Source organism: Rhinatrema bivittatum, chromosome 3, assembly GCF_901001135.1.
Source record: "Rhinatrema bivittatum chromosome 3, aRhiBiv1.1, whole genome shotgun sequence".
NCBI classification, from domain to species: domain Eukaryota; kingdom Metazoa; phylum Chordata; class Amphibia; order Gymnophiona; family Rhinatrematidae; genus Rhinatrema; species Rhinatrema bivittatum.
Window position 1 is genome coordinate 242305844 of NC_042617.1, and position 22056 is coordinate 242327899.

The 22056-nt window shown below is 42.4% G+C and overlaps 1 protein-coding gene across 8 annotated transcripts in view; it reads right to left on the minus strand.

The window, feature by feature from the left end:
* Positions 1 to 2036: 2036 nt before the first annotated feature.
* Positions 2037 to 22056, minus strand: part of RDH13 (retinol dehydrogenase 13) — a 91331-nt gene continuing 71311 nt past the window's right edge. For 6 of the 8 annotated variants that reach the window (XM_029594361.1, XM_029594359.1, XM_029594356.1 and 3 more), the window contains 2 exons: positions 14425 to 14526; positions 2037 to 2379 (listed from right to left, as the gene is read on the minus strand). In XM_029594361.1, coding sequence (XP_029450221.1) covers positions 2108 to 2379; positions 14425 to 14526 — 374 coding nt within the window. In that variant the 3' untranslated portion in view covers positions 2037 to 2107. Of the gene's footprint in view, positions 2380 to 13229; positions 13375 to 14424; positions 14527 to 22056 lie in introns of all 8 variants that reach the window. The other 2 variants (XM_029594358.1, XM_029594357.1) reach the window with 2 other exon arrangements.

Here is a 22056-nt window from a genome sequence, read left to right on the forward strand (position 1 = left end):
CACTCGCGCCAGTCCCCGCTCCACTTCCACTGTCTACAAACTGCCAGTGTCTGAAGGGCTTCTGTGGCTTACGTCAACACATTTTGGTGCGATTTGGAATGAATGGCCGTGCGATTTTGGTGCGATTTTGGCGTGCGATTTTGGAATGAATGGCCGTGCGATTTTGGCGCTCATGGCATGAGCGCCAAAATCGCACGGGCATTCATTCCGGCGGGGGCCGTACGTTCATCCAGGCAGAGGGAACCGGAGGCCGTTTCGCCGCCCGCTCCCTCTGCCTGGATGGATACCCATGCGAAATCGGGAGGAAGGGAGAAGGGGCTGCCGTAGCAGGCCCGAGCCTTGCTACTTTTTCGTTTTGTTTTTTTTTTGCTTCGGGAGGAGGGGACCGGACGGGGCTGCAGGAGACCGGGCTGGACCGGAGACCGGATGGGACCAGGGCAGGTAAGCAATGTTTTTACACTACACTACACTACACTAACGCCTACTAGGGGGAGGCGGTAAACTAACACGTTAAGGCCGCGGCAAAACAGCGGGTTACTGAGGAGATAATATCAGCGCCTGTTACAGTATCGGAGGGGAATAGCTAATTCCTTCATTATACAGCTTTTTCGTTCATTTACATGCCGCGTGCGGAAAGGGTTATGAGTCTATTTTAGGAAGCGCTAAGGACGCATGAAACTGGAGACTGTATCACTGAATCGCCTTACTCGTCTGTATTGTGCGCTCCCAGCACGTTACAGACGGGGAATCTTTAACTGCACGTTACTGTATCGACCTGTCTGTTTGCAGTGAGAAAGTGGTAACTTTCTCACATCTACTCACATCTACCTGGCTAATAATGGTTTATGGACTTTCCTCCACGAACTTGTCCAAATCCCTTTTAAGCCTAGTTATGCTAAATGCTTTAACCACATCCTCCAGTAACAAATTCCATAATTTGCTGAATGAAAAAATATTTTCTCCAATTTGTTTTAAATCTGCTACTTGTTAGTTTCATGGAATGTCCCCTACTCAGTGCAATTTGAAGGGGTAAATAACTGTCCACTATTTACTTGTTGCACCCTACTCATGATTTTATAAACCTCTATCATAACCCCTTTGTCACATCTTCTCCGAGCTGATGAGCCCTAGGCTGTTTAACCTTTCTTTGTAAGGCAGCCGTTCCATCCCCTTTATAATTTGTTGCCCTTTACTTTACCTTTTCTATTTTTTGAGATGGCGTGACCAGGAATGCACACAGTAGTCAAGGTACGGTCACACCATTGTTCAATACAGAAGCATTATGATAGTCACTGTTCATTTTCCATTCTTTTCTGAAACATTCCTACATTCTATTTGCACATCCATAATCCCCCACATACTTCTACAGCTGCACACTGACTCCCCACATATAACCATACATCCCTATTTGCAGTCATTTTGTTTCATACAGCTAAATTGTAAAAAAAAATAAAATTATATATAGAGAGGCATTGCCCTAATGCAGAGGCATTCATAATAATGAACAATTAGCCACAGAAATTACATGGTGTAATTATATATAAACTTTCCCTTGTCCCAGTGCAATCTCCCAGCAGCATTCAAATGATTCTTTTGAAGAAAGACCTCTAGAATCAATTGGAAAACATTCTAGAAGCTTGACTTTAGAAATATAATAATTATTAAAAATGTATTACCCTCCTGCTCTGTAGTTCACCATGCCTCAGAGTAGTAGTAGTGTTCTGTGAGAAAAGGAGAGAGAGGCCTTCCTACATTCAGCAGCATTTCCCCTCTCCCACTGCACCCATGTTCGGTGGTGGAATGGCAGGCTGTGAGATACCGGAGAAAACCAGACTGGAATCTCCATGACTGCAATTTGACACCCCTATTTTAGTAAGCAAGGCTTTAAATGTATAAAATTACACAATTTTCTGTACATTGCATCAGAATCAACCACAACAATATATCTAAATGCATTCTAGCTACATCCTTAGACATGTACATTGAATAAGTTAAAGATAAATCCCTTAGAAAAAGTTACTGTGTACTATTTACTATATCGTCCAAGCTTTTATTCATTTTGCGGAATACAAAAAAAAATACAGCTGATTGTCTAATGCATTTCTAGTTATTTTATAGGTTGTGCATCTTTCCTGACTCTGTCAGAGCTTTTTTCAGCTGTGGTCGCAGCTTGCGTTTCCTCCAGGTGCACAAGTTTCGCACTTATTTCCCAGAGGTTTCTAGCAACTGCTTCATCTTGAGCTTGTGGGGCTGGCTTTTTTTCTTTCATCCCATCAAAATACTTCCCAGATACACCTTCAAGTTCCTCAGCCACGGCTAGATATATGCTGGGTTGCGCTGCTTGCAGTGGAGTTTTTACTAGAAGCCAAAATATAGGTCCTAAAATAACAAAAAAAAAAAAAAAGGTATCCGAGAGTTAAGATATTACTTTATAACAAAACTGCTATCCAAATTTATCCATCAGTGCTAAGAACTCATTGGTGCATACCTGACACCTTGAATAGTTCATATCTTTCTAGATCAGACTGTCACACAAAACCTTGCTTGTCCTGCACTCGTAGGGTTGCCAACTGGCTCCAGATTTTCAGGACAGTTTGATCCAGTCCTAGTTTTATGCCCCTGTATGCAGGTACTTATAGTCTTGCTTTTATTAGGGAATGAAATAGGGAATTCAGAATAACGGCCTGCATGCAATGGGGTAAAAGTAGGACTGGATAAACCTGTCCCGAATATCTGGAACCAGTTGGCAAAACTATGCACTCTACTACTATGGAGCCTATGCACTAAAGGTTGATATACATGCCTATGCTATTTAGCATGCACAACATTTGCACATTATGGAATAAGTTCCTCATATATACACTAACCTGTACTCAGAAGATGTTAGTGGGTACATACAAAAATTAACATCTACCCACATATAAATGAAGGAATATCATATGAAAATGAAGCTTTAGAGAACATACAAAATATCACAGTATGGTGCTCCTTCACTCACGATGTGGTGTGCGCTTACTAAGTTCTAACTGTTTATATCTGTCTTAGACCAGGTGTTTTAAGTATGCATGCTAGATACATGGTTCAGCTATCAGCATATATTATAAGTTTTAAGATGGAGGCAATATGGCTGTTGAAGCAAGAGGAACTGAGAAGGGATCAAAGGAGAGATAGAGGAAATGGAGAACAGCAGGCGGTAGAGAGGACAATGAGAATGAGAAAGAAGAGGAGGAAGAGAGGATTCCTGATGGTGGCAGAAGGCAAGGAGGAGAAAGCCAAGATTAACAGAGGGCAGCAAGGAGAAAACTCTGCATATACATCTACAGATCCAGTACCACCCTATCGGGCTTACCAGAGGAAAAGAATCCGCATCTACTGCTAGAACTCAGAGGTAGTTAAGGCCCTTTATAAGGAGTTAAAGCCTGACACTGATTATCAGGTAGTTAGGTCCCATGCTGTAGCCGGGTTTTTCAAAAGGCTGTGCTTGTTACATTATTTCACTTATGGGTATTCTCAAAACATAGTCACTGCAATTGGTGAGATGGAGCAAAGCACTTACTCCATATGTTTCCACCAGAAACTGCTAGCCCTGCATAAATGAGCTGGGATTTATATTCAATATCACAATGAAAAGCAGGACCTCAAATGGGATTTTCATGACATTGCCAACCTACCTAATGTGATGGGTGCAACAAATTGTATGCATGTAAAATTTATGTTGCTTCATGAAATGGAAGGGGTCTTCAGGAATGGGAACTCCTTTCATTCCCAGAATGTGCAAATAGTGTATAATGTGCACATGCAAATTCTGAATGTGTTGGCCAGATTTTCCATGTCCTGTCATATAACCGGTTATATATTACGTACTGCAAACACTGTGGGGCAGATTTTATAAGGGTTACGCGCATATGTCCTGGGGCTTGCAAAAATGGATGGGGCGTGGGCGGTCCGGGGCGCGGGGGATGGCCTGAGTCTCCAGGCACAGCGGCCATTTGCTGCTGTGCCCGGGATTGTGGGCCGGCCGTTGGCCGGCGTGCGTAACTTCTTCAACAAAGGTAAGGGGGGGGGTGTTCTAGGTAGGACTGGGGGGCGTGTTAGAGAGGGGAAGGTGCAGGGGGGGCAGAAGGAAAGTTCCCTCTGAAGCCACTTCAATTTCGGAGGGAACGGAGGCAGGTGCGTGGCTCGGTGTGTGCAAGTTGCACAATTGTGCACCCCTTTGTATGGTATAAAGCCACTTCGGCATCAGGACCATTTTGAACAATTGTACTCGACCTGTCAAGGAGATAGGTAATGTTTGCCATTTCAAGTTCTCTGTTTGTGCCAATAGTGGTTGGATAGTCCTGAATTTTAAGTGGAATACATATTCCCAAATATTTTAGGTCAATTTTCACCCAGCATAAAGGAAGTGGAGATGGCCACAAATCTTGTAAAGTACCAGTCACATCAATGGCTTCCAATTTTTCTTCATTGATTTTCAGACCTGCGAACATGCCGAATTGTTTTTGCAGCCCTAACAGTTCCGGGAGTGAGACCTCGGGATTAGTCAAGAAAACTAACACGTCATCTGCAAACGCAGCTATTTAAAAAATATGCGGGTGGGTGCCGAAGCCTGTTATGTTCCTTGTGTTTTCTATTTTCCTCAGAAGGGAATCAATGGATAATATATACAAGAGGGGAGATAAGGGACATCCCTGTCGAACACCTCTTCCTATATGAATATCCCCAGAGATCAATTTATTGGCAATGATACGGGATATCGGCTGTTCATACAAAAGGAGTAGATATTGTAGGAATTCTCCCTTGATGCCATATCTACGAAGGACGGAGAAGAGATAGAACCATGACACCCTAACGAAGGCTTTCTCTGAGTCAAATCCTATAGCTAAGGCCGGTATTTGTTTAGTCTGACAGATTTGCATGGTGGTAAGTAGTTTAGTAATGTTAAGATTGGCTTTCTGCCCCTTAACGAACCCCACTTGGTGTCTGGATATAAGGGCTGGAAGTAGGATATTTAGTCGGTTGGCCAAAATGTTTGCTAAAATTTTGAGATCACAATTAAGTAACGAGATAGGGCGATATAACGCAGGTATGAGTGGGTCTTTACAGGGTTTTGGAAGTACCATACTATGTGCGAGATTAAAAACATGCGGGAACTTATTATCAGCAAGTCCATTGATGTAAAAATCTATTAATGGAGCAGCAACCTGGTGTCTGAGACATTTGTAAAAATCATAGGAGTAGCCATCTGGGCTACTCCTATGATTTTTAGGGGGCTTTCCCAGTTTTGACCGCACTGATCATTTGTAAGACTTCCATCGTTTGTATGGGTCTATTTAGAAACCTTGATTGTGAAGTCGACAGGGATGGGAGGTCTAGTCCAGTAAAGAAACAGGTTTCTTCCTCTTTTGCAGGAGTTTGGTCTGCGGCATAGAGGGTGGCGTAAAATTTCCGAAAGACTTCGCAGATCTCTTTTTTTTCTGTGACTTGCTCCCCCTTTGTGTTACGCATGTTAGGAATAAAGGTCATAGGCTTTGTGGTACGCACCAGGTTAGCTAAAATTTTCCCTGTTTTATTCCAATATCTAAAGTTCTGTTCTCCTCTCTGCATTTGATGTTGGGTTCTGAGATTAATAATGGTGTTCAATTGGTTAAATATACTAAAGAATTGTGCCTGATGTTGTGGTGTGAGATCTTGTTGTAAAACAATTTTTGCAGACTTTAATTGGTCCCCAAGTTCTAAAAGGGATTGGTTTAAGATTTTTTTTCTTGAACAAATATATGAGATGCTGCTGCCTCTCATAACTGCTTTCCCCGCCTCCCAAAAGAGCTGGGGCGTCTGAACATGTTGGCTGTTATTCAACGTATATTCCGCCCATTGCTTTTTCAAGTATTGATTAAAGTGAACATCATCCTTAAGATAATTAGGAAACCTCCATAGTCGTGGTCCAGTCCCGTGCCTCAAACTTAAACATAGAGATACTGGGGCATGGTCAGAAATAACTTGCGTTTCAATGTTAGCACGTACTACATCTGGGAATGCTTCCCTCACCACTAATATATAATCTATTCAGGAAAGGGATAAGTGAGATCTGGAAACATGAGTGTAATCGTGATCCTCTGGATGCAAGGATCTCCAACTGTCAACCAGTCTGAGTAGAGCACATAGGAAGCCTATACCTCTCCCCGTATCTCCCCTTTTGCATCGGATAGGTGGACTTCTGTCTATTGAAGAGTCTTAAACACAATTGAAGTTTCCCATTAGGTAGAGTGTACCGGACAGATTGCATAGTAATAGATTACGCAATTTCACAAAGAAAGCATGGTTGTATTCATTAGGTGCATATGTATTACAAATTGTTACTAGTGTTCCATTCCATTCTCCTATCAGTATAATATAATGCTCTTCTGTGCGTGATATGCTTCTGGTCACCTGAAAATTAGTTGTTTTATTGATAAGGATGGCTACCCCTGCCTTCTTTCCCTTGGCCTCTGAGACTACACATGTCCCCACCTAATCTTGGCGCAATTTTTCACTTTCAGTGGAAGTCAGGTGAGTCTCCTGAAGTCCAACAATATCGGGCTGAAGCTTCTTAAGGTGGGATAATATCATTCCAAGTTATTAATTTAGATATATTAAGATAGATCTCCATAGTTGGCAAGTAGATGAATGTTTAAGACAAAGTTAGGGTAGAGAGGCCCCCAGCTTAGCCTCAACCACCCGGACTGCAATTGGGGTCTCACCTGGTCTTCTCCACACACACAAAATGCATCGCCTATTAACATTAGAACTCCAATCAGAAGACAGAGAAATATATTGACAATCATAGAACACGGAAAACCAATGAACAAACCTAAACCCGTCTTATCATTGTATTGCAAGACCAAGAGGAATGAATTTTTGCAGTTAGATCCCCCCTCACCTCCCCCCTTCTGTTCCTGAAATTTTTCCCTAGTAATTGTCCATAACCAAGTCCTTCTACACAGAAGTTTAGAAGTCATGTGAGACTGTGTATGAGGAACATACTCCTGACGCGGCTCATACATTTTGAGAAAACCATAGTGGACATTAGGGCATCTTCAGACTCACCACTCACAAGTTCTAGCTATCGGTCAGCTCCCCCGAATGAACCACAGGGCACAGTCATGTCCAACAGGGCTATAAAAGGGTGGGTGAAAACATCAGTTCTGCTCTTGACCTTAGCCTCCTCTTAGAATGTTGGTATCAGTATCGGCTGTTATGTGAAGCACATTGTGAGAGGTATGCTTTGGGATACTAGGATTAATTCTAGCAGCCCCACATGTGCTCCAGTCTCTGTACATGTGAGCCCTCCTTCTCATCTGGCCTACCTCTCCGCTCCCTCACTGGGCCCATTATTGTATGCGGTGTTAGCTGGTTTATCGAGAAGGGTCGTGGTAAAGTCTTAGGGATCTCGATGCCGCTCACCAGACCTCGTGTCTTTGCAATCTAGGCGAAATGTCTGTTCCTGGCCACCGGGCATTTCACCTGCCCTTTGATATCGTGCTGGATTTTGTGCTTCATCATTCTGCCCCAGTCTCTCGTTGCATCTGGTCCCTTCTCGGGCAAAGTCTGGTACGGGGTGAGCTGGTATCTAGCAGTTCCATTCTGGGCAACTCCCCGCTGGCTTCCTGATGACCCAACAGGCACCCCATTCCGGTCCATCTGAGGTCAACGAGAGAGCCGAAATATGGCCGGTGTCCGGTTTCATGCCCGCTGTCCTCCATTTGCGCCGCCATGTTCTAAAGCCACTCAGAGCTTAGCCAAAAAGGCCCCAGCTGCCTCAGGTGTTTAAAAAACATGGGGCCCATCTGTATGCCAGACCCATAGCTTTGCCGGGAACTGCAGCACGAACTTTATTTGCTTCTGGTGAAGTGTGGAGCATATCGGCGAGAAGCGTTTCCGGGCTTCAGACACTCAAAGAGAGTAATCTTGAAATAGCCGGATCGTGTGAGTTTTGTATTTCAGATTTTGTTGCTTCTGGGATGCCTGCCATACTTGTTGTTTATGCTGGTAATTTAAAAATTTAGTTACAACCAACTGCGATTTTTGTGCATTTTCTCTTCTCGCTCCCACCCGGTGTGTGCGCTCAATCATCAGGCTGCCCTGCAGCTCTGGAAGGCCAAGCGCTTTGGGGAGCAAGGTCCTGATCTCACGATCCTCCACCATCTCCAGGAATCCTAGGAACCTGAGATTTGAGCGATGATCCCTATTTTCCAATTCGTCCAGTTTATCTTTTGGGTCAAGTGTTTTCTCTTGCCCTGCCAGTTTTGCAGCAGAAGCCGTTGTATCATCTTCTAATAAATGGATCCGGCTCTCCGCATGGTCTAAACGGGGGTGCAATTCAGCAAGGGCTGACTTAACCTCAGCTATTTGGGAGGCTATGGTAGCTAATTTTTCATCTAGCACTTTGTTTATAACCTTTTTTATATCTGAAAATGTAGCTGTAGTAGGACAGTTTTCTTTCACAGGCTCGTGACCGGGCGCCATCTTAGATTCAGGGCCTCGCGTTTTCTCTTTTTCTTTCCTACCTCCTTTAGTCAATATTTCTGGGGATGCTCGTTGCATATAATGTACAACTGACATATTCTCTAGCGTTTTTGGAAGAAAAGAGAGCTGTGTCCCTTCCGCAGAGGCAGGATAACAGGTGATAATCAGAGTTGTCCCTCAGAGCTCAGGCACTTCCCTCTAACCCAGATCACCACATCACGTGACTCCCGACTGCCATTGTTTTAAAGGGCCACTGGCCACCAAAAAAATAAACTGCGGGCAAATGGGGAGGTTGAGCAGGGGTCATTACTGATACCTGTTACAACCCAGGGCTGCCAGTCGAGGTGGGCCCAACTCCCCCAAAATAAGACAAGTTTAAAGTATGCACATGATGGCCTCCCCTGATGTCCAAGCCCCTCTTAATGCCCCTGGCCCCTCCCCCCAACCGTCAAAGCCCCCACACCAATGGAGCAGGCTCCCCCCCCCCCTCCGGGCTGAGCCTCCCTCCTGATGGAGTCCAATCCAAAGCTTTCCCCAGTCACATGGCTGGGGCAAGGTGAGGTTGGTGAGGCTTCATCCATCTGTTGCAAGAAAGACAAATTAAGGCGGTCTCTAGAGGGGGCAGGGTCTGCTCCATCGGGGAGCTGCGGGGAATGCTATTTGTGGGTGGGGTGCTTGGACATCAGGTGGGGTGCTGCAATACACAAACTTTCCCCACAATTCCATTGCTGCCATTCACGTGAAATCTATGCCCATGAACTTGGCACTGATACTGGGTCCAAAGCTTGGCTCAGCCCTACTCTAGTATATGCAGGGCACTTGCTGATTGTGTGTCTGCCTAAGACACAGGAGAATAGAACCTTCTTCAACCTGTTCCTGCCTCCTTCGCCTGCAGAGGTTCTGTAAGCATTCTGGGTTCATTACCCTGAGACTGTGGTACAACCTGCCATTCACCCGCACAGAAGTTAAGCTGGCACAGTGACAGACTAAAATGGGCAACAGTCACTTGTGAAAAGTTGAAAATTAAGAACTTAAAGCTCAAAACAGCATCCTCCCAAGACGTCTACAGAGGGAATACACACTTTACACAGTACATCTCAGATATACTCAGTCTTCAAGATCTCTGCACTGGATCCGGAGAGCTTGGATTAGAAAAATGCTTCACTGCAATATAATTGTCTATTTGACAACATGTCCTACTCAGGTCTGACAGAACAGTGATGTCACATATGACTCACTAAGAAGGGCTGGCTGGCTGCTATATTAAGTAATTCCTAACTGTATTACACCTGTTCTCCCATTGATTTCTATGAGCTTGTTCATATAACCCATTTAGCTCATGCTAATCATATTATTTTGATTTTTAAAATAATCACATATTAAGTGAAATATTTATTCCTATTTTTATTCATTCATGACTATTTTTCATCGCATATCTTTGAATATATTCATCACTAGTTATTACATTCTGACTTACGATGTTATGTTGAAACACAATCAATAGAAAGAACTACTGATGCTTATGTGCTTTATTATTACCATTTATATCATTGCATATATCAATTTTTACCTTGTATTACTCTGAGTTCAACTAGCAGTTATACTGGCTAGTTAGGTTTAAGAGGTAATGCGTCCTTTGCAGCACATGCCATCTTAAAAGGGAGGAGCTGTAGAGGTAAACCAGTCGAAAAGGATGTTTAACTGAACCAGAGCCTGCAGGCCTAAACAAAGACTGAACCTTGAGAGAAACTTTGCATCAAGCCATGAAGTGAACATTGTTCCTGAAAGAAACCTCCATAAACTACTAGTTTTTCTGTGGGAATATGCACATACATTCTGACACAAATGTATATGTATATTCTCAGTTTGTTTTAAAATGTGTGAAATATTATATATGTTTTTTGCTAAAGGCTGCATTAAGCTAAGGTATCAGCGGCATCTAAATGTGAATACATTGTCAAATCAGGAGGCACCAATCACATGTCTATAGATGGTGGTAACATCCAAATCAAGACCAACATTTGGAGTATATGTATCTGAATATGTATGAAATCCTGAACAGAGAAAAAAGCTTTGGCCTTTACAGATTACAGGAGAGGAATTTTTCTATTACTGCAGAAACTTTTCCCTGATTCCATTGCTGCTGATCATGTAAATTCTATAACCATGAACTTGAAATCAAGCCTAAGTCCAAAGCTTGGCCCAGTCCTAATCTAGTACCCAGAGCATTGTTTTTACAGAATCAGAGGAATAGGATTACTGTTTGGTATGCAATGCTTAAAACTAATAGGCTGGATTTTCAAAAGGTTACACGCATAAATAGTCATATGTGCTCCGGGCCTATTTTCAAAAGGCCCGGCAACGCGCATAAAGCCCCAGGACGCGTGCAATCCCGGGTTTTGCAAAAAGGGACAGTCTGGGGATGGGGAGGGGGCAGGGTGGGGTGGTCCGGGGGGCGACCAGAATTGTACACAGTATTCAAGGTGCGGTCCCTCCATAGAGCGATACAGAGTCATTATGACATTTTCTGCTTTATTCACCATTCCCTTTCTAATAATTACCAACATTCTGTTTGCTTTTTTGACTGCCGCAGCACACTGAACCGACGATTTCAATGTGTTATCCACTATGACGCCTAGATCTCTTTCTTGGGTGGTAGAATCTAATATGGGTTATTTTTCCCTATATGCATCACCTTGCACTTATGCACTTAAATTTCATCTGCCATTTCGATGCCCAATTTTCCAGTCTCACAAGGTCTTCCTGCAATTTATCACAATCTGCTTGTGATTTAACTACTCTGAACAATTTTGTGTCATCTGCAAATTTGATTATCTCACTCGTCGTATTTCTTTCCAAATCATTTATAATCATATTGAAAAGTAAGGGTCCCAATACAGATCCCTGAAGCACTCCACTGCCCACTCCCTTTCACTGAAAAATTGTCCATTTAATCCTACTCTCTGTTTCCTGTCTTTTAACCAGTTTGTAATCCATGAAAGGACTCCTTCAAAAAAGTGAACTAGATTTCTGAGGCAAGACTTGCCTTGGGTAAAGCCATGTTGACTTTGTTCCATTAAACCATGTCTTTCTATATGTTCTGTGATTTTGATATTTAAAACACTTTCCACTATTTTTCATGGCACTGGTCAGGCTAACCGGTCTGTAGTTTCCCGGATCGCCCCTGGAGCCCTTTTTAAATATTGGGGTTTCATTAGCTATCCTCCAGTCTTCAGGTACAATGGATGATTTTAATGATAGGTTAAAAGTTTTTACTAATAGGCCTGAAATTTCATTTTTTAGTTCCTTCAGAATTCTGGGGTGTATACCATCCGGTCCAGGTGATTTACTACTCTTCAGTTTGTGAATCAGGCCTACCACATCTTCAAGATTCACCGTGATTTGGTTCAGTCCATCTGAATCATTACCCATGAAAACCTTCTCCGGTACGGGTACCTCCCCAACATCCTCTTCAGTAAACACCGAAGCAAAAAAAATCATTTAATCTTTCCGCGATGACCTTATCTTCTTTAAGTGCCCCTTTAACCCCTCGATCATGTAACGGTCCAACTGATTCCCTCACAGGCTTTCTGCTTCGGATATATTTTAAAAAGTTTTTACTGTGAGTTTTTGCCTCTACGGCCAGCTTCTTTTCAAATTCTCTCTTAGCCTGTCTTATCAATGTCTTACATTTAACTTGCCAACGCTTATGCATTAACCTATTTTCTTCTGTTGGATCCTTCTTCCAATTTTTGAATGAAGATCTTTTGGCTAAAATAGCTTCTTTCACCTCCCCTTTTAACCATGCCGGTAATCCTTTTGCCTTCTTTCCACCTTTCTTAATGTGTGGAATACATCTGTACTGTGCTTCTAGAATAGTATTTTTTAACAATGACCACGCCTCTTGCACACTTTTTACCTTTGTAGCTGCTCCTTTCAGTTTTTTTCTATTTTTTCTCATTTTATTAAAGTTTCCCTTTTGAAAGTTTAGCACAAGAGCCGTGAATTTGCTTACTGTCCCCCTTCCAGTCATTAATTCAAATTTGATCATATTATGATCACTATTGCCAAGCAGCCCCACCACCGTTATCTCTCTCACCAAATCCTTTGCTCCACTGAGAATTAGATCTAAAATTGCTCCCTCTCTTGTCAATTCCTGAACCAGTTACTCCATAAAAATGTCATTTATTCCATCCAGGAACTTTATATCTCTAGCATGTACTGATGATACATTTACCCAGTCAATATTGGGGTAATTGAAATCTAGGCATTAAACCATCCAAACCACGAAGCAAACCTTGCACACAAGCAAGTATCAGCAAAACAACAGTGCAAGAACAAACTTCAACGATCCACCTTCAATGTTCAAAATAGTATTTAATTGTGATTTTTGATCAATATAACCGGCAACTCCATGTAAATTGCAGTGTTGTGTTTATATATGAGTCCCCCGACACGGTCCGTGTTTCGCTTGTTGCTGCATCGGGAGGGACCACAATTGAATTTAAATCTACAACGTAAACAGAATATAAATGGTGGACCACAAGAATTAAGGCTACATATTTAGAAACAATATACATTTGTACAATAAAAGAAATTGTGTACAGTACCTTTTAGATCAACCCAGGAGCGCGAGCGCCCCTAGAGGGATCAAACTTTTAAAGGGCAGAATTGGCGCCAAACAGAGAAACATCGCGGGATCTCTGAACCAATCAAGGGGAGCATACCTTTAACAAAACAAATGCCATTCTATTTCCTTGTTTAAGCCTTTTGGGCTGATGGTATCTAGGGTAAATATCCATCTGTGTTCCTTCTTCCCCAGCAGTCCAGGATAGTCTCCCCCTCTTGGGTGACGGGGAACCACCTCCAATACTGAGTAAAGAAGAACAGAGATGGTGTGATTTTGCTGTGACCAGTGAATTACCAGTGGTTCATCTACTCTTAACAGACGGATGTTGGAGCAGTGTTCAATAATCCTGGTCTTAACCATCCGGGTGGTCTTGCCCACATACAAGAGGGGGCACGGACATTGCACAACATATATTACCCCTTTCGTGGTACAGTCAGATTTTGTACGGAGTTGAAAAACTCGGCCAGTATTAGGATGTACAAACAAATTAAATACTATTTTGAACATTGAAGGTGGATCGTTGAAGTTTGTTCTTGCACTGTTTTGCTGGTAATTGAAATCTCCCATTATTACCACACTACCAATTTAGTTAGCTTCCCTAATTTCTCTTAGCATTTCATTGTCCGTCTCACCATCTTGACCAGGTGGACGGTAGTATACTCCTATTACTATAGTCTTCCGACACACAAGGGATTTCTACCCATAAAGATTCAATTGTGCATTTAGTCTCATGCAGGATGTTTATCCTGTTGGACTCTATGCCATCCCGGACATAAAGCGCTACAGCACCTCCTGATGTTTATTGCATCGGCCCCAAAGTGCGATAGCTTCTCTTTGCTTAATTTGTCAGTTTTGTTTTGCTTTTAATTTTTGCTTGTCAATGTTAAGAAACTATTTGTATTTGTTTTTATGTTGAGTTTCTCTTTATTTTATTAGGTATATTTTTACTGTAAGTGCTATAGAACTTTGGTTATAGTGCCGTATACATTTTTAAAATAAATAAAAAATAAAGAGCCATGACCCCAGATACGGAGTTCAAGTGGGGCAAAACTTCAAGCTCACTGTATTCTAACAGACAGGAAATGAATAAGCAGGACAGAATTCCTTTTTATCAATCCACAGATCCTGACTCCAGAAACTATTAAACAAAATGGAGTGAGTCTGATTAGTTGGTTACAGAGCTCAATTAGAATGATGTTGTAGTTCACAAATATAGCAGAGATGACTAATTTTACCTGAAGACAAAGAGCCAATCGAGTCACTTATAAGAACTATTGCATTTGGCTACTTACCTAATACAGAACTAGAAAAGGCAGATTTGTGCAGTCCTGTGTGTCTGCCAAGCTCAGTAGCAGCAACACCAGGGTGAAGAGAATTTGCTGTGACTCCTGTCCCTGTGTAAAGCAAAAAGTCAGCTACTCAAACACATAACACCAAATCATTTTCAAATGACTACAGATTATTATTAATCCAAATGAGAAATTTCTTCAGAAACAGTGAAGGAATAAACCAAGGAGTGCACAGATTTACAAACTGCATACCAGTAATTTATATATTATTGGTACAAAAGATAGAGAGACTAAATTAATTCAGGGAGACTCTCCTGATCTGGGTGCTATCACCTGCATAAAAGAAAATCAGTTAATGAGGTATGGGGGAACTTGATCTCACTGCACCAATATATGAAACAAATAAACTCATGAATTAGCAGAGAATGGGCAGAGTAATTTTCAAACATTTTTTACACTGGTAAACTGTTGTAAAATGGCTGCTGAAAATTGCACTCCCTCACCGAAGATAAAAATACTCATGGGAAAAAAAAAAGGCAAGTCAAGGTTAGGACAGGGAATTGAAACTAGATACAACTACATGTGAGTATCTGTATCCACTATGCGCTACTAGCCCAATTTTTAAAGGGAAACCCCAAGAGAAGATGAGATTCCCTCTGAAAATTAGCTTGCTGCATCATGTGCAATCTCAAAATTTGGAGAGTTCAAAACTGGGTTTAGAAGAGATTAAAGCTCACCGATAAGACTATCTTCCTGGGTGGAGAATTAACATTTTACAGTTAAGTTCAACAAATTCACTCAAGCAACATTATTACCGGGTGCTCAGTTTCTACAGGGAGATTCACTCGAAAGAGGCCCCAAATATTCTGTTGTAACTTCCATTAGGATGAAGCAATCTGAACAAAAATAAAATTACTATACATACCTTGACATATGTGTAATATTTTGCATTACATGCAATGCTGGAATTGATCGCCGATTTCTGCCAGACACATTTCGACATGGCGCTCCATGTTCCTGAACATGTTTGTGAGCATATCGGGGAGAATAGCAGCAATTTCACATTGGATGTTTTCCTTCAAATCTTCCACAGTGCGAAGCTTGTTCTGATAGACTTTTCATTTGAGCATACCCCAAAGGAAAAAGTCTGGTGGGATCAGATCCAGGGACCGTGGTGACCAAAGCCCCTTTGAAATTACCCTGTTACCGAAAAAGGACTCAATTTCTGTTATATTATTTGACGATGTTTGACACGTTGCTCCATAGAAACATAGAAACATAGAAATGACGGCAGAAGAAGACCAAATGGCCCATCCAGTCTGCCCAGCAAGCTTCACACACTTTTTTCTCTCATACTTATCTGTTTATCTTAGCTCTTGGTTCTATTTCCCTTCCACCCCCACCATTAATGTAGAAAGCAGTGATGGAGCTGCATCCAAGTGAATATCTAGCTGATAAGTTAGGGGTAGTAGGGGTAGTAACCGCCGCAATAAGCAAGCTACACCCATGCTTATTTGTTTTACCCAGACTATGTTATACAGCCCTTATTGGTTGTTTTTCTTCTCCCCTGCTGTTGAAGCAGGGAGCTATGCTGGATATGCTTGAAGTATCAGTTTATTCTTCTCCCATGCTGTTGAAGCAGAGAGCCATGCTGGATATGCATCGAAAGTGAAGTATCAGGCACATTTGGTTTGGGGTAGTAACCGCCGTAACAAGCCAGCTACTCCCCCCTTTGTGAGTGCAGATCCTTTATTCCACATTTCCTCTTGCTGTTGAAGCTAGAATGATGTTGGAGTCACAGTAAGCATGTGTACGTTTATTGAATAAGGGTATTGTCTCCAGGCATTAGCCATCATTCTGGCGAGTCACCCACTCTTCACTGGCGGCCTCTTGACTTTATGGATCCACAGTGTTTATCCCACGCCCCTTTGAAGTCCTTCACAGTTCTGGTCTTCACCACATCCTCCGGAAGGGCATTCCAGGCATCCACCACCCTTTCCGTGAAGAAATACTTCCTAACATTGGTTCTGAATCTTCCTCCCTGGAGCTTCAAATCGTGACCCCTGGTTCTGCTGATTTTTTTCCTACGGAAAAGGTTTGTCGTTGTCTTTGGATCATTAAAACCTTTCAAGTATCTGAAAGTCTGTATCATATCACCTCTGCTCCTCCTTTCCTCCAGGGTGTACATATTTAGATTCTTCAATCTCTCCTCGTACGTCATCCGATGAAGATCCTCCACCTTCCTGGTCGCCCTTCTCTGTACCGCTTCCATCTTGTCTTTGTCTTTTTGTAGATACGGTCTCCAGAACTGAACACAGTACTCCAGGTGAGGCCTCACCAAGGACCTGTACAAGGGAATAATCACTTCCCTTTTCTTACTCGATATTCCTCTCTCTATGCAGCCCAGCATTCTTCTGGCTTTTGCTATAGCCTTGTCGCATTGTTTCACAGACTTCATATCATTTGACACTATCACCCCAAGGTCCCTCTCCTGCTCCGTGCACATCAGCCTTTCCCCCCCCATCGAATACAGTTCATTCGGGTTTCCACTCCCCATATGCATGACTTTGCACTTCTTGGCATTGAATCTCAGCTGCCATATCTTCGACCACTCCTCCAGTTTCCTTAGATCCCGTCTCATTCTCTCCACTCCTTCCGGCGTGTCCACTCTGTTGCAGATCTTAGTGTCATCCGCGAAAAGACAAACCTTGCCTTCTATCCCGTCCGCAATGTCGCTCACAAAGATATTGAACAGGACCGGTCCCAACACCGATCCTTGCGGTACACCACTTAAAACCGCTCTCTCTTCAGAGAAGGTTCCATTTACCATCACACATTGTCTTCTGTCCGTCAACCAATTTGCAATCCAGGTCACCACCTCGGCACTCACTCCCAAGCTTCTCGTTTTATTCACCAGTCTCCTGTGCGGAACCGTGTCAAAAGCTTTGCTGAAATCCAAGTATATGATATCGAGCGCTCTTCCTCGATCCAATTCCTTGGTTACCCAGTCAAAAAAGTCAATCAGATTTGTCTGACAGGATCTTCCCCTGGTGAATCCATGTTACCTCTGGTCCATCAATTCTCCGGACTGTAGATAGTTCACTATTCTCTCTTTCAGCAGTGACTCCATTACTTTTCCCACCACCGAAGTGAGGCTGACTGGTCTGTAGTTGCCAGCCTCCTCCCTGTTCCCACTCTTGTGAAGCGGGACCACCACCGCTCTTCTCCAATCACTCGGCACCACTCCCGTTTCTAGGGATCTATTGAACAGGTCACACAGTGGAGCCGCCAGAACATCTCTGAGCTCCCTCAATATCCTTGGATGAATCCCATCAGGCCCCATGGCTTTGTCCACTTTCAGGTTCTTTAGCTCTTCCCACACATTTACTACTGTAAAAGGATTTTCATCTATTCCACTTCCCACCAGTTTTTTGTTGTGTAGAGATGGTCCTTCTCCAGGGTCTTCTTTAGTGAACACAGAGCTGAAGTATTCGTTTAATATTTCTGCCATTTCTTCGTCTCCCTCCACACATTGATCATTACCACCTTTCAATTTCACTATACCACTTTGGATCTTTCTCTTTTCGCTGATGTATCTGAAAAATGTTTTGTCACCATTTTTTATCTCCTTGGCAATCCTCTCTTCCGCTTGACTTTTTGCCAACTTGATTAATTTCTTTGTCTCCCTCAGTTGATACAAATATTCTTCTTTGTGTTCCTCCCTTTGGGATTTTTTATATGTCTTGAATGCTGTTCTTTTAGCTTTAATTTTGTCCGCCACCTCCTTTGAGAACCAGATAGGTTTCAATTTTCTTTTGCTTTTCTTTACATTTCTAACGTATAGAGCAGTTGCCTTGGCGATTGCTCCTTTTAGATTGGTCCACTGCTGATCCACATCTCTCTCGTTCTCCCATCCTTTAAGTTCTTCCTCCAGGTACTTCCCCATTTCCTCAAAGTCTGTGTTTTTGAACTGTAAAACTTGGGTCTTTGTGGTTCTTTTCCCTATTCTTTTAGTGATATTAAACCATACCGTTTGATGATCACTGCTGCTGAGGTGGGTACCCACCTGGACATCTGAGACATTATCTGCATTAGTGAGCACTAAGTCGAGTACAGCTCCTTCTCTGGTGGGTTCCAACACCATTTGTTTGAACAAAGATACTTGCATGGCATCCACTATCGCTCTGCTATTTTTAGTTTCTGCAGATGGGATTTTCCAGTCTACATCTGGCATATTAAAGTCACCCACGATCACCACTTCTCCCTTCTTACCTATCTTATGGATGTCTTCAACCAGGTCTCTGTCCAGCTCTTCCTTTTGGTTTGGAGGCCTGTAAACCACTCCAGTATAAATGGACGCTCCGTCATCTTTTTTTAGGTCGAGCCATAGAGCTTCTTCCTTACCCCAACTTCCTTGTAGCTCAGATGCTTGGATGTTGTTTCTGACATAAAGAGCCACACCTCCCCCTTTTCTATCCTCTCTGTCCTTCCTTAACAAGTTATAGCCTGGTATTGTTGTATCCCAATCATGAGATTCTGTGAACCATGTCTCTGTGATAGCAACAATGTCCAATTCTGCCTCAGCCATTAGGGCCTGCAGATCTGGGATTTTATTTCCCAAACTATGAGCATTTGTGGTCATAGCCTTCCAGGTACTCTCTTTAAGGTTATTGCTTTTCCTGGACTCCTTATAAGATATTAGTTGAGATTTGCTATTCAATTCACTCTCTCTTTTTTTAGTTGTGCCTCTGTTGACAGAGTTATTCATCTGAATTAGATTTTTCTTTTGGTTATGGATCTTGAAATACTGCATGCATTGTGTTTTTTCTCTCATTTCTGGTAACACTTCAATGTTTTTCTGAAGAACTTCTTCAGTTTTTAATATAGAGATGGCTTGTTCTTTTTGCATTTGGTACATTGTGTGTCTCCTCATCACAGGTCTAATTCTACCTGAGCCCACTGTATTCCTGGATTTTAAAGAACTTAATGACCTGTTTGAGTGGGGGGGTGTACCTGTTGGCTGCCCATCTGTCAAGAATGGGTGACTGTGGGTCCTACCTGAGCCTAATGAATCTCCTTTTCTTGACTCCTGGTTTTTTGTGGTGTTGGGGAATTATGTTCTGAGTAATGCAATGAGGGTGTATTACTTTTAATTGAAGCTAATTGATCTTTAATCTCAGTCAGCTCCTTTTTCAAGGAAGAGAGTTGTGCACAAATTGGGCAAGCTCTAAGTGTCCAGATGATTTCCCTCAGAATAAAGGCTCCACAGCAGTTACATTGGATAGTCCTCATCATGGGAATTTGTGAATTGTATTTTCTTGACTTTTACCAATGCACTAATTTATCTCACCGCCAATGGTACTTTAGGCAGTCTTTATTAGAAAACAAGCCCCAGGGGTGGGTGGGTAGAGGGGCAGGATGGGAGGGAGTCAAACAGGTAAGCCTGGGACAAGCTGGGTTAAGCAGGGCACTTCTGGACGGCTCCTTGCTTTTGGTCAATTGTTTTAAAAAACAGTCTTTATGCCCCAATTTTTGTTTGAACAACTTATTTATGCCAGCTAATTTCAAAACAGAGAGACTTAAACAGTTTACAAGCTGGAGAGCGATTTGGTATGGGGGGTGGGGGTTTTTTTTTGTTTTTTTTTTCTTTTTTCAACTTATGCAGCAGACAGCGAAATTAACTTACTATCAAGAACTGAAACACACACTATAATTAAAATTAAAACACACAAGAATTAAGAACAGAAGCTTTCTACACAAATTCTAAGCAACAGCAGAAATACTTAGCTCAATGCAATATACACTGCCTCCAAGAGAACACACTAACGTGTGCCCAGGACCACAATGGCTCTCCTGCTCAAGGTCTGAGACACAATGGCTCTCCTGCTCGAGGTCTGAGACACACCCAATTCAGTTAGATTACGTCACTTCTGGACGGTTACTTCCATCTTGCTGGAAGTAACCTTCCATTAACTCACAATCATCCAGTTGATTCACGAACTGTTCAAAAATGTCCATGTACACATCAGTGTTCACGGTGGTGTCAAAGAAAATGGGGCCTATGATGCACAACCGAGACATCGTGCACCATACACCGAATTTTGAGAATAGAGTAGTTTTTGGTGAGTGGCAAAGGGATTTTCAGCGGCCCATATACAGGTGTTTTGTGAGTTAACATAACCCGACAAATTGAACCACGCCTCATCTGAGAACCATGTGACGCCCAATATATTCCTTCGTTCTCCCTTACAAATGCCTGGAACCAGTGATAGTATCTGACTCTTTTCTCCATATCACTCGGTTTGAGCTCCTGAACAATGGTGACATGATATGCATGTAATTTTGCCCTTTTTGCAGCTCTTTGACATATTGAATATGATCTTCCAGTCTCCTGCGCTAGGCATCTCCGAGGTTTCTTAGGCAACTGCTCAGGAAGATGTTGCACGTCATCAAATGTGTACTGCGACATTTTTGGATGGCTTCCGCCATGAGAAGAATCAATGATCCCATCGTTTCCAGTTTCCGTACCATCTTCTGAATAACACTCTTTGAGGGTACATCACGAACACCATATTTCTTCCTAAATTCACTCTGACATCGCTTAAACGAATTAGTGACCCAATAGGTTTGCACCATGAAGACGCTCTGCTCAATACTTTACACCACCATCCTGATGAGAAGTCGAATGACTGAGTGAAAGGGAATGGGGGTATGCACCCAGAAGTCACAAACTGAGGTTAAACGTTGCGACGGCTGTCCGGCGCCTACCTCATCGCTCTGACGCGGGGCATCCCGGCTTGTTCAAAGCTCCATATACCGAGGAGCACATTGTACATTGTTTCATTCAGATTGCTTCGTCCTATTGAGAGTTACTACAGAATATTCGGGGCCTCTTTCGAGTGAATCTCCCTGTAGATTGTGAATGACAAGTGCTGATCCATGAACTTATTCCAATAATCTTCTTATATTCAGAAAAGACTTATTTTCTCTCATAACACATGACAACTGAGTTCAACAGGACATTTGCTTCCCCAGACCAAAAACTTAATTGCCAGCACAATTACACATGTGCATATGGTTAAGGGAGGGGGGGGTCATAAGAAGTAAAAGAGAAATAAACCCCCCCCCCTACAATACTATTAATGCTACCATTCCAAGAAAAATGCACAAACCTTTTGACTTTTGCATTTTCAGAATAAGAAAACTAATGGCAAGCATGAACTCTTGAGATTAATTCTTTTGTAATATTATAGGGCAAGAGACTGGAAACAGTAATTTTTTTGCAAATATTAAGACTCACTGAGTATTCCTTTTAGACAATTTCCATAAATCAATGTTGGAATCACCATAGGTACTTTGATCATCAGTGAGCGGGGGGTGCAATTTTCAGCAGCCGTTTTACAACTGTTTACCAGCGTAAAAAAGGTTTGAAAATTGCCTCACCCATTCTCTGCCAATTCATGCGTTTATTTGTTTCATATATTTGTACAGTGGGATCAAATCCCCCATACCTCTATCACTAACTGATTTCTTTTGAGATAGCGTCCTGATCAGGAGTCTCTCTTTGGTAGAACTAGAGGTCATGATATGAAACTACAAGGGGGATGACTCGGAACCAATATTAGGAAATATTTC